At 34.7% G+C, this 12,106-nt stretch overlaps 1 protein-coding gene across 7 annotated transcripts in view; it reads right to left on the bottom strand.

Annotated features, from left to right (window-relative positions):
• Positions 1 to 12,106, bottom strand: part of LRCH1 (leucine rich repeats and calponin homology domain containing 1) — a 134,127-nt gene that overhangs the window by 30,023 nt on the left and 91,998 nt on the right. For 3 of the 7 annotated variants that reach the window (XM_074912873.1, XM_074912929.1, XM_074912913.1), the window contains exons 12-16: positions 10,494 to 10,530; positions 9,681 to 9,794; positions 7,622 to 7,669; positions 6,822 to 6,894; positions 961 to 1,068 (exon numbers count right to left, since the gene is read on the bottom strand). In XM_074912873.1, coding sequence (XP_074768974.1) covers positions 961 to 1,068; positions 6,822 to 6,894; positions 7,622 to 7,669; positions 9,681 to 9,794; positions 10,494 to 10,530 — 380 coding nt within the window. The remainder of the gene's footprint in view (positions 1 to 960; positions 1,069 to 6,821; positions 6,895 to 7,621; positions 7,670 to 9,680; positions 9,795 to 10,493; positions 10,531 to 12,106) is intronic. The other 4 variants (XM_074912922.1, XM_074912903.1, XM_074912893.1 and 1 more) reach the window with 3 other exon arrangements.

Raw genomic sequence — 12,106 nt, 5'->3', positions numbered from 1 at the left:
ATGCTGTCTTTTAGCTTTATAATCAAGAACACAGTGGCAATTTTATCAAGTAATGAACTGAACAAAGAATGTAGGCATTCTAAACTAAAAGTATTTATCATTCAATATTTGCGGTCCTGATTTCAATCTGATGCTTTTCACGGTTTCATGGCATTATAATACCTAACCATCCTTTTAATTTAGGACAACTGGAAGAACAGTCCTACTTTTAAAAAGTACATCTGCTTATCAAATATTTATAAACATTTTAATTGTCTAGGTTCTGTTTCTTCCATCTGACATTTAACTATTACTGCAGTATAAGACCCTGATAGCCCAAACATGGCCAACTTCGCATATTAGTGCCATAACTCAATCTACTATGACAATAACACCCTGTAAAAAAAACAAAACAAAAGCAGCAGTAACAAAGTCCACTAAGGTACCTGGCCTTCATTACGCACAGAAAAGTTTGACAGCTTGCTAACAGTTTCTGTTGGACAGAAATCACTGTATTTGCTTAGCTGATTGTTTCAGCTTTGCTTCTTCAAGGATTCTTCTTCTAATTAAGCTAGTTATGCACCTGCATCAATAACTGCAGATGGAAGCAGGATATTTTCATTAACAGTCAGTATCTATCCAAAATAAATAAACAAAGCAGAAAAGACGGTAGCAAAATTAATTGCTGTTTGAGTGCAACTTCTGTAAACCCTTGAAAGTAAAGCAAGTAAATAAATCTATACTGGAAATAGTTCTTGGATTGGATATCATGGAAAAAATTGTTTTGCCAGACTTGAAAACAGTGACACTCATTTACTGTTGATATTACATATTCCACAGTAAATTAATGTGCATGGTCTGAGGTGTTTAGTCTTATAAACACCCCTCAAGAGTACTGTCTTTCATCTTTAGCCACATGGGGCATTTGCCATATATTCAGGTTTCTGAAAACACAAAATTAAGTAAATTATATACACCTACCATTGTCACTGTCTCCTTCAGATGGGATACTGTAGCTAAAGTTGTCCCATGTTTGTGCCTGTGTAAGTGTGTTGAAGGAGATAGGAGGAAGACTGAGGGATGGGTCTGCTGGAGGGGAGTGACAGCCAGTCCAACCATGGTGGTATAAGGACCAGAGGGGGAATAAAAGGGGGCACAGCATTTCATATATGGCATTAAGATTGTATGGCAATGACAAAGATGTAATTCAAAGGTGATTAATAAAAAATGCATAATTTTTGAGAGAAGAATGAAAGATGGTGTAGAATAAAAAGAATGAAAAGTTACATGTTAGTACTTGCAAATCATACATTATATGTGCAGTTAAGGCTGTCAAGCTTAGCAAGATCATTGTTAACCGTAGCACTTCACACAACTTGTTTAAAACCAAGTTTTAAGAAAAAGTACCCATAGATTTTACATTATAGCCTAATAAAAGCCTTCACTCTGTGAATCAGAGGGTAAATACACCAGCTGTGAAGTTTCAGCAACGAAAAGTTCAAAGAATAAGAGTTTTGGCAATTTTCTGTAACTATGTAATAAGAACACTTCCTCCCCCAAAGACAATTTACACATCCATATGAAAATATTACTACATTACAACTTCGTAGCTGATTTTGACAAGTAGCAACTATATTATCCTTTGGATTCTCATTCTGTTGAAATATGTTCTATAAACAATATACTACAGGGGTTTTCCTTTTGTTTTAATACACTTAGTAGTACATGCAGTACTACTTTTATTTCTTGGTGACTCCCCCAGCAGTAAGTGCAAACCTACAGTGGGCCCACCACCCTAGGAAAGTTCTGGTCCTCTGCACCTTTTACAGACTTTGCAGGGACAAGAACAGACATGCAGTACCTCCAAGTGGTGATCCTGACTTTGCACCACAAGCCTTGGCAAACCCACACTTGTCGAAGTAGCAAACACAAATTTGGTAATGATCCAATTGGACACCATAAAGTATGAAAAATTACACATTTCCACAGACGCTAAAACAGAATCTTAAGAATATTCACCAGATGACTATAAAAAGCATGTCATGACCACAGTTCATGACCACCCATCAATTCATTATGGAGCTAAACTTGCACAGCAATACAGTCCCTATTTTCCATCCATTCTGCCTTCTTTCCTTCATCTAGTCCTGACAACACCTCTTATTTGTTCCTCAAATCCTTCAGCAGGCATTTTTATTCCTTCCCCACCACATCTACTCTGCACTTCTGTCTCCTGTCTTGATTGTGGCAAGGATTTCCACCCAAACTTCCATTTTACAGTGTTTCACAGCCGGACACTGACATCCTTAAAATACCTCATCCCTGCTTATCTTCAGCACATCATCCATCCTTTCAAAGCTTACCACTGGTTTCCTATTTTCCGAGAATTTAAGTCTCTCATTCTCTGTCTTTCACAAAAATATCACTCTTTAATGAGCTTTTCCTGTATCCGATCACAATATACCTTATCATTTCTGCCACAATATTATAAACTCACTCATATATTGGTTTCCTACATATATTTCCATGTTTTACCTACTGAATCCCACACAGAAACAATATTCACGCTCCTCAAACTAAACTGGAGATTATAAACTACCTCTACTCTAAATGCTAAATCATAACCCTAAATCAATTTAAGATTACTGTGTAGATCAAAAAGCAGCTAAAACCATATAATATTAGAAGAAAGTCCAAAGTAAAGTTTCAGTAAGCACTGAAAGTGCCTATTTTATAGCATACCAAGTTAATAATCATAAGAAACTTAATCACATACTTTCTCCTTCCCACAATTCTAGAATCTGTATTAACATGATGACAATTCAGACAGTGTTGTATAAAACTTCACCTTAAACTTCTTCACTCAACTGTTCAAGAGCTCTCTCTCTTTAGCCATGCCTTTTTCCAAAGGCAGTTCACTGCTTTTTGGATATTGGGACACCAGATCAGCTGAATCTGAGAGTCAGCACAACTTAAACTCTTGAGCAGAGTCAACACTGGGTAACAGAATACAGATTTATGGCAAATAGTAAAAAACAGTCTTTAATGGTGCTGGCAATTAGGATTCTCATTATTGTCCAAAGTACACAGATAACACAGTTAGGGAACAAAACAAATGGAAGGAACAAATATCCAGAAAAACAGTAACGTGCACTCAAAAGAGGGAAAAATATTGCCAAGTTCTAATGATTTTTGTTTGTGTTCCAACAAACTTGAAAGACAGTGAGGCAAGCATGCCCACAAATACTAATGTTGTGCTACAAATCTTCTACAAGTTATCAAAAATAAAGACACTAGATTCGCAAACTAATTTGTGATTTTTTCAGTGCTTCTTTTAGCCTCTGAAGCTAAAATTTTTTGGTTTGTGTTGCTGTCACCTTGTTCAGCAGAAACTATGAAACACAGTGACATCAAAATTGCACGTAGCAAAAGTAAAAAACATTCTTGAGCACTGCAAGATGTATTAGTACATGTTCAGGCTTCAAGGTATGGCATAGTACAGATACTGTGGCAAGAACTTTGCAACACTCAGTTTTGGCAATTAGCACACCTCTGAATGTTTTAATCAACTCATGAATAAACACAAACAGTTTAAATTTATTAAGTATTTTGAGTGATTCCTTTTCAGAGAGCAAAAGCACTTCCCAAAAGCAAAACCATGGTACTAAGAAAACTTGTAATTACTGGTTCTTTTCAATAGTAATTTTTCAAGGTTTTCAAAATCAGTGTGAATTTTAGAACTCTATGAAAATATTTAAAATACAGGAGGAAATATTCTGAAAAATTAAAAAAATCCCATCTCTTTACTTTCTATGTAAACACCTGACCCTTGCAAAGAATCTGTCAAGAAGGCAAAACACATTAATTACACTTCAAAACTTTAAAACATTTTCTTTGGGTATGATGTCAGCCATCAGAAATAAATTTTCCCAGTGTTTTGCCTCATTTTAAAATGAAAGAATAAAAGGACCTTCAGTCCTGAACACATATCGGTATGTAGTAACACAGAAGTGTAAGTCACTGTGGTTTATCCTCTGGAAGCACTTCCATTTGTGCGCATACTTCAGAAAAACCTGGAGTCCTTACCAGAAGTCTAGAACAGTTTACTTTCACCTTTCCAAGAGACATAAATCACCATGAAACGATGGGTGGTGGGTGGGCGTGCGTGAGTCAAATAGAAAGCAACATTCATTTAAAGTAGATGTAAATAAACACACTGCAAATAAACTCTCATACTTTTCTGAAAAGTATGGTTGCATATATTTTCATTGTAAGTTTGCCACTATTTTTTCCACAGAGCATGACATATACATTTTATTTAGAATACTTTAATGTTCTTTTAATATTGCACTTAAATTTAAAAGATTTATAGAAGCAAGCAATTCAAACGGAAGATCTAATGGTCTTAAATAGCTGAATAGCTAAAATAATTTCCACTGAGTTTTAAGGTTTCCCCCAAGGGCCATGAACAACTTAAATGAAAAAAGCTATTAAAAGAAACTACAAACAGAACTGAGAAAACTTTCCTGGATCACAGAATTGCTGGATCCCTAGACTACCTGAGCTCTAGGGCAATAAAGCAGTCTATAATTAACAGGTACAAATTCAAACAGTGACAGGATGGTTCAAACTCACACAGAATTTGCACAAATTTTTGAAGCAAATACAGTGAAGAAACTAGAGACATGGCAACCTAACCAGCTTTAATGGGAAAAACATGCAGGATTCACAAACACGGCAGTGTTTTCAGTCACGTACTATCTGTAAATTATTCTTCTGTTAGCAAAACAAACTATAATACTACTTTTAGAGTAATTCTAGAGTGAGAGCAGGAGAAGAAACAATATGCAGCTTCACTACTCCTTTGTAAGGTTTCATTTTGTTACATTATGCTACACAGCTAATATGCTGCCTTTTTATCTGAAGTTGGACCTTCAGTTTTACTATTGCCAAATTCCTCTGTCTTACCATGGTAAAAATTTAAAGTAATACAACTGAAACTGAATGTGATGAGGTGAAAAATTGTGCAGTAATGGCTCTGGCTTGGTAAACTCTGTAGTGTACAATATGGGAAGGAAAATAAATTCAGATTATCAAGGTTTCTGCAACCCACAGCTGTGACCAAACAACACTACAGTATTAGCATACACAGAGATTCAAATATGTGAATTTGAATTGGTACAGTACAGAAAAATCAACAGATTATAACCAACTGAATTTGGTATTTAATGAGGTTATACATAGGTGCAATATAATCGGGGAAGAACTGCCCTGTCTTCCTAGAAATCCTCTAAAAAAAGATTCACCTTTCTACTTAGCCCCAACCTATTACAGTCATCAAGTACAGGACATCTTGGTGCACTGATATACCAAGATTCAGAAGGGCATGTTAAGCTAACACTTGAATAAGGAGTCACTGTCTGGCATTCTCTCCCATAACTACTTGTAGTCCCTGGCTGCGTATTTCACTGGCAGTTCACCAGAACACAGGCTACATCCCTTGAAAGCAGCAACACAGCACAGGCCCATTTGCCTTCACACATCTTTCTCCTAACAGTGTTATCATAATGGTGCCGCTGAACTGTGGCATTATTCAATGCTTTATATTTTCCAAATCTTGAAAGGACCCCTTTGCTCATCATTTAAATATATAACTCTATATATTTCAAGTATATAAAGTATATAACAGTCTCTAGAGCGTCAGGAATAGAGCCAGAGTTTAATAGTCCAACAAACCAAGAAATGCAACTGAACAGATCTGTCAAACTGTATCTCATAACTACATGAGAAATTTAAAATATCCTCTACAAGAAACAAGGTTGGTTCAACATAATTTTCTCGGGTTTTTACATCTTTTTTTTAAAAAAAAACAAACAGAAATCTATGGGTACAATTTCTTAAACATTCAAAGGTGAAATTGCTGCCATTATTGCCAAGATACTTTGGTATGGAAAGTACAAACTTGTAGTGGTTTACCAGCATTTAGGCTGAATGTAAGATTAAAGCATTTGTGGTGAATGCAAGAAACCAGAATTAGTCTTAGGACTCTGAAACATACCGAAAAACCTATGGTTATTCTTTAGAGGTGATATGATATGACTTAACAATACTGACTACCTCAGCATGGAGAATATAAAAACTGAGTTTAATCCTGTAGCTAATCCTATTTTTAAAGGAAGGCCTCAAATACATTAACAGGGTTTTTTTTGGCGGAGGTTGTGATTTTTTAATAAATAAACTGCTGCTTGTTAAAAGATTGATGGTTATGCAGATTTAGTGCATTGCAAATACATTAAACTCAGCTGCTGGCTGAAGCAAACATCTAATCTTCCTATAATGCTTGATCCTTACACAAGCATAATTACTGAAAGATGCATTGCAATGAGCAATTTTCAGAGCAATGCATAAGCATTTTCCAAACAAGCCTAGTTATTCACATATATTATTCAACAAAATCTAAACTATGTTACTACGTACCAATTAAGCAAAAATTGTATTTCCATTAGTGTATCAGCACAGATGACATATGTATACATGTATAAAATATGTATATTTATATACATACACACATTTTTTGAACATACATACATATGATTTTATGAAGCACTTACTTTATTAGTAAGGGATGAAAATTGATCCATATATAATGTGCCAAATACATACTTGTTACAAATTCAATCTTGATTCAAACCTGTAACCTAAATGTTCTAATTTTCAACTGTTGAACAGAAAATGTTTCATCACTGCTTTTTTAAGTGGAAAAAAAAGATATTTATTAATAACGCAGACTAAAACCAAATAAAAAGTACACACAAATTGGTGAAGTTTGTTTCCCACGTTACCTGATCGTGGCTTCAGGCCAAAAGGAATTGTGGTGTTTGTAGTAGGAGACATTGTTGGAATTTTATCCTTGTTCTGTGTAATTCAAGAACATAAATCTAAGTAAGAGTGACATCCAGAATATCTCAGTCCAACTGGCTATATAAACTGTAATAGTCAACTATATGCTACAACTATTCCACTACAATATAGCCTCAAACCTATTATCTCCTTTTTTTATTGCATCTATTCTTTTGCTTGAAAAGATGAGTTTCTAACCAAAGACTGCAAGATACTCCCCCTAGCGTAAGCTCAATTATTTCTCAGTTTTCTCCCATAGAAAATACGAAGGGAAAAATCTCTGTAAGGTGCTCCCTACAGTTTCCCTTTTGACCTCTGCTGAGATTCACACTGTGAAAGCAATAGGATCAATAAAATCAGATTCCTCTCTGAAAACTTGTCAAGGACATGACACAACTGTGCAAAAAGAAATGGCACTGAAATCAACAGAAGCTCTTGTGAAGCAAGGAAGAGTCAAGAAAAAGAAAATGGCAGAACAAACAAAATGTAAAAAAATAAATGTTTTATACTAAACTACATAACTCAGAAACTACTTGTCAGAAAGTACACTTTTATACCCTAGTAAATCCTTCATGTGACAAGAATAAACTACAGGACGAATAAACCACAGGCCAAATAAACTACACGTCCACTACTGACGAGCTGTCATATTTTCTGTGATATTCAATTATATGTTTCACTTACTATATGAACTATTCATATAAAACATATAAGAGACAAACAAACGGCACTACCATCTTACCTCACCGTGAGAGGTCTGACCACTTGTATTCCAAACAATTAGATCATTCTGTGTGTTTGGAAAAGAAAAAAAAACAAAACTATTTCAGCAACTGTATTAGTGATACATGACAATAGGATATTGTACTCATGATACTTTTCACTGGATCAATTAATTTTCATAAATAATAATACTTTTATTGCTAGTTGAACAGCATTTTTAAAAACCTTGTGGAAATTATTCCAACAGATTTGTCATTCATTTTTTAGTTACAATCCTAAGTGATTACAACGGCATAAGATTTTAATGTTTGTTGGCTCAAATGCAGGATCCAATTTTGTTTCACAGATTTTGTAATTAAACTATCACCAAGAGTTTAATATACAGATTTTTAATACAGATTTGAAGGGAGAAATATTCCGCAACCAATTCATTTTATAATTGCAATATAACATACCTTTTGTTACCAGTTCTGCTAAATTGGAAACATGTAAATCATGTTAATAAATATGAAACACAATCATTAATTTTGCATCAATTATACTTGATCAGCAGAAATACAGCTGGCATAAGTAAAAATGAATTATAATTCAATTCAAAATAATTTCCTTAGGGCCAATTTTTTCTTTTTTTAATCAGGAAAAAAATGACAACAAAAATAAAAGACAGCACTTGGAACACTTGGTCACAGAGCTTTCCAAAAGTTAGCAAGATGGGAAGGAAGATTACACACCCATTTTGCTTCACGACCTTTCTTGGCTACTTTTCAAGCTTGAAAAAATTCTTCAGCTTTAGACATCTTTCATAATATTACCTCAACCACTATATTACCTAGAATAAACAGAAAGAAATCTTACTCATCTGATCCAGCCACCTCTACCTGGGGACTTGCACGCTTGAGCACTCCTGTGCTCAGACTATGTTCTTGTGACAGGCCTCCCAGTTATGCCTACGTTACAGGTCTAATCTTCCTCACAGCATGCAAGTCACTGGTCAGAATTTTGTATTTATGCTAAATTGAATTAATATAGTAACACAAGTAGTAGCACTGTAGCCTAGTGCTTTCACCTGCATCCAGATCAGGCCCTCCATAAGTGTTTAGGAAGATTTATTTCTTATTTTTAAAAGGTTCTTAAAAGTGAATCAGCAGTGTTCTTGTTAAACAGTTCATCAAAACACAAAGAACACGCATTTTGACACTGAATTAGCCTTATCTGTTAATCTCGGCAATACAATAGGAACTGTTCCAAATGAAGTGTGGTAACTCCAATGTACAACAATGTAACAAAAGAGATGGAGCAACTCAGTTTTTTTGAATTTGATATTTTAAAGAAAAAACAAAGACAAAAATAGACTCACAAAGTCACAAGGATATCATAGGAATATTTGACGGTAAGGATGGTTATACATAAGAATATTTGAAAAGCATCAAGATAAACCAGATTCAATCTATGCCTGGATAAGATAGACCATAGGAAGGTACTACCAGACCAAACATTATATAATTTTGTTCTCAGAATCTTCTTGCAAGAGTCACAAAAATCCCTACAGAAACAAGTTCTGAAGTAAGAACAAAGGCGTCAAATATTTAAATTAGATTTTTTTTCATAGTTATTTCTGGATCATTACAATCTACATAAAACATATTTTAAACTTTAAAACTAGCATCTCAACCTATATACACTCTGTTTGCAATATTAATCATATTAAAAATACTGCTGTTAAACACAGCAGCTTATATAACTACAGGAGTGTTTGGGGTGAGTGGAAAGAGGAATCAGGTGTTTCATTTTATTGAAGATCGAACTTTGAGGTGACATTTTTTGCCATGGAATGCAATCACTGAAACTACTATAGTTTTTATTGGGAAAAAAAGACTTTTATTAAACTTCATTACATCATTTTTTCCCTGAGAGATAGGTCTTAATCAGCTTCCCATTTACAGAGATTCATGCTAAGGCAAAAAAAAAACCAACCTCAATGGGGCCTAAAGCCACTATAATCTCCACACACAAATTGACAGAATGAAATGATCCATCCCAAGTGTTTCCACATTTACTGCATCTAGACATCTCCATACCTGACTCAATGACCATTTTTCACCCTGTTCACAAGTTCTTACTTCAGGCTTTGATTTCTCCATAATCAACTCCCTCCTTCTCTGAAACTCCAGTTCCTCTTCAGCACGTTCCCTCTGTAAGATAAATAACTCTTTAGACTGTGTATCACTGGAAATAATGAATAGAAGTATCTTTTTTTGCATAACATGACCTCAGAAGTATTTCTTACAAATACTGTGATGAAATGTGAACAAAGAGGTAAGCAGATACTATATACTTGCAGTTCCAGTGCTAAGAGGTAGATAATGTAAACCTAACAAAGTACTTCATAAAGAATACCAGTTGACCACTCAGGATACAGATCGACTAATAAGCAGCATGTATCATACTATAAAACTCCAAGTCACACTTTATATACTCTCTGTAACTACAGTGACAGTGCTCTAGGAAAACACTGATTTTAGTTTACAAACAATTTTGGGGTTATCATTAATGAAGGCACATACTGTTTTCCTACACCAGAACAAGGACATAGTGGGGTGGGATGGTAGACAAGTATGTATAGCTGATATATGAACTGGCATACATGAAAGGTGCACGTGGGGAAAAATATCTAAGATGAAAAAGTAACTGATAAACCCAGAATTTTGTATATATACATATAAAATGTTTCATAAAAACGTAAAAGAAGAATTAGTTTTGTCCTCCAGTCTACTAAATTTTTCCCTGCCCTACTTGGTAGATTAATAATTGATGAAATTGTTGTCTCATTTCCTGTCTTCCCCCCCCCCCCCCCCCCCAATATTTTTATAATAATACACTCATTAACATACCTGACCAAGGGAAGACATCTCCATCTGCATTTGACTGCTATGTATAAAGATAAACAAATGCAAATATGTGATTCATTGTGTAGAAATGTGAATATGATGAATCTAACAAATGCATTATTTTTTTCTAAAAAAGGTAGATAAACACACTTTACTGTAGACTCCTGAAATTCTAAAGCTCTTGCTGGTTCCATGGCATACAGGTTAACACCATTGCTTTCTGAAATATCCATGCTTAATCTGCAAGGTTTGAAATAAAAACATTGCACTGGGGTATAGCTTTCGTAACCATTCTGTATTTAATTTCAAACAGATGGATATACAAAATACTTTTATAGTCATGGTTTTAACCTGCTCAGTGTTATCTTTTAACTTTTTGAAATGCCTCCTGTTGTTTCACTGTCATCAGTTTGGTAGAAGCATCTTAATGCTTTTATCTGCAAAATGTCACCCTGAGCAATAGGTTGTATCAAAGCGGAAGAACCTGTTTACTACCAAAAACCATGACATTATCTAGAAGTCTGTAGATTTCTATATCCAACCTCTAGCATCCTGTGTTCAAATAGAAGCCACAGCCCTGGTTAGATATTCAATTTAATTTACAGTAGATGAAAATAAAGCTGTGCAACGATAAATTCACAACAGTCAATGATCTGAAAGAAAGCAGTGAATGTAGGAAAGGGAATATGGGAATCTGAAGCAAACATCTGAAGATACTGAAAAAACTTCTTATGTGCACATAGGACATGCAGATTTGAAATGCTGCAGAACACTAAGACAACAGTATCTAAACAAGCATTTTACAAGTTTAATAGTCATATCTGATATGTGCTCCAATTGATATGGTCTACACTAAACTCTAGTCAGTGCACATTAGGTGTCTCAGCATCACCTATTGTTTCAGCCCCCCCAATGGTTTTAACTCTTAAATGGCCCTCAGTGTGTGATAAGGATAATTCTGGCTAAAGTTAAGTTATTTCAACTAGATTATCATGACTAGGTGATTAGAGTTATACTGATGCATAAAGGAAACCTCTTTGGGGAAAGTTATAATTTTTTACATGCTCTAGGTTTAAGAAAGCTTTTGTGCACCTTAAACTAAGGAGCAATGGAAGCATTTAAATTACTTTGTGGATCTGGATAAAGATTCAAAGACTATTCAGTATGAAAAGCAAAATTCTCCTCACACGCTTTATGTAATGCAAGTATATAACAAACTGCCATGTAATCCAGTAATTACAAAAGTAATTACGAAGAACCCATGGCTCATAGAACTGAAAGTCTACAGCATCATTTAGCAAGTGTTACACACCCGGGTATATCTTCCTGGATGAGTCTGGATGTTAACATACAGGAGATGTACACTGAAAAGCCTACATAGTGCTCAGTAAATTAAAAATATTTGTATTTTAAGGTTAGAAAAAGGAAGCACAGACACACACAAAACACTGCAAAAAGCAAGAAGAAAAATAGACAGGCATGACATGATTAGCCATTTTTAAGACACATTTCATTAGTAACTAGTACATTAGTAACACCAGTGTTACCAATTAAAGCACGTGCATGTAGAAACAGATTAATTCTCTGTATTTTATTGCCCTTTTTAATTTAATAAG

The sequence above is a fragment of the Athene noctua genome, chromosome 1 (genome assembly GCF_965140245.1).
Source record: "Athene noctua chromosome 1, bAthNoc1.hap1.1, whole genome shotgun sequence".
Lineage (NCBI taxonomy): Eukaryota > Metazoa > Chordata > Aves > Strigiformes > Strigidae > Athene > Athene noctua.
Note: the sequence above shows the minus strand (reverse complement) of the source record. Positions and strands in the feature narration are given on the sequence as shown.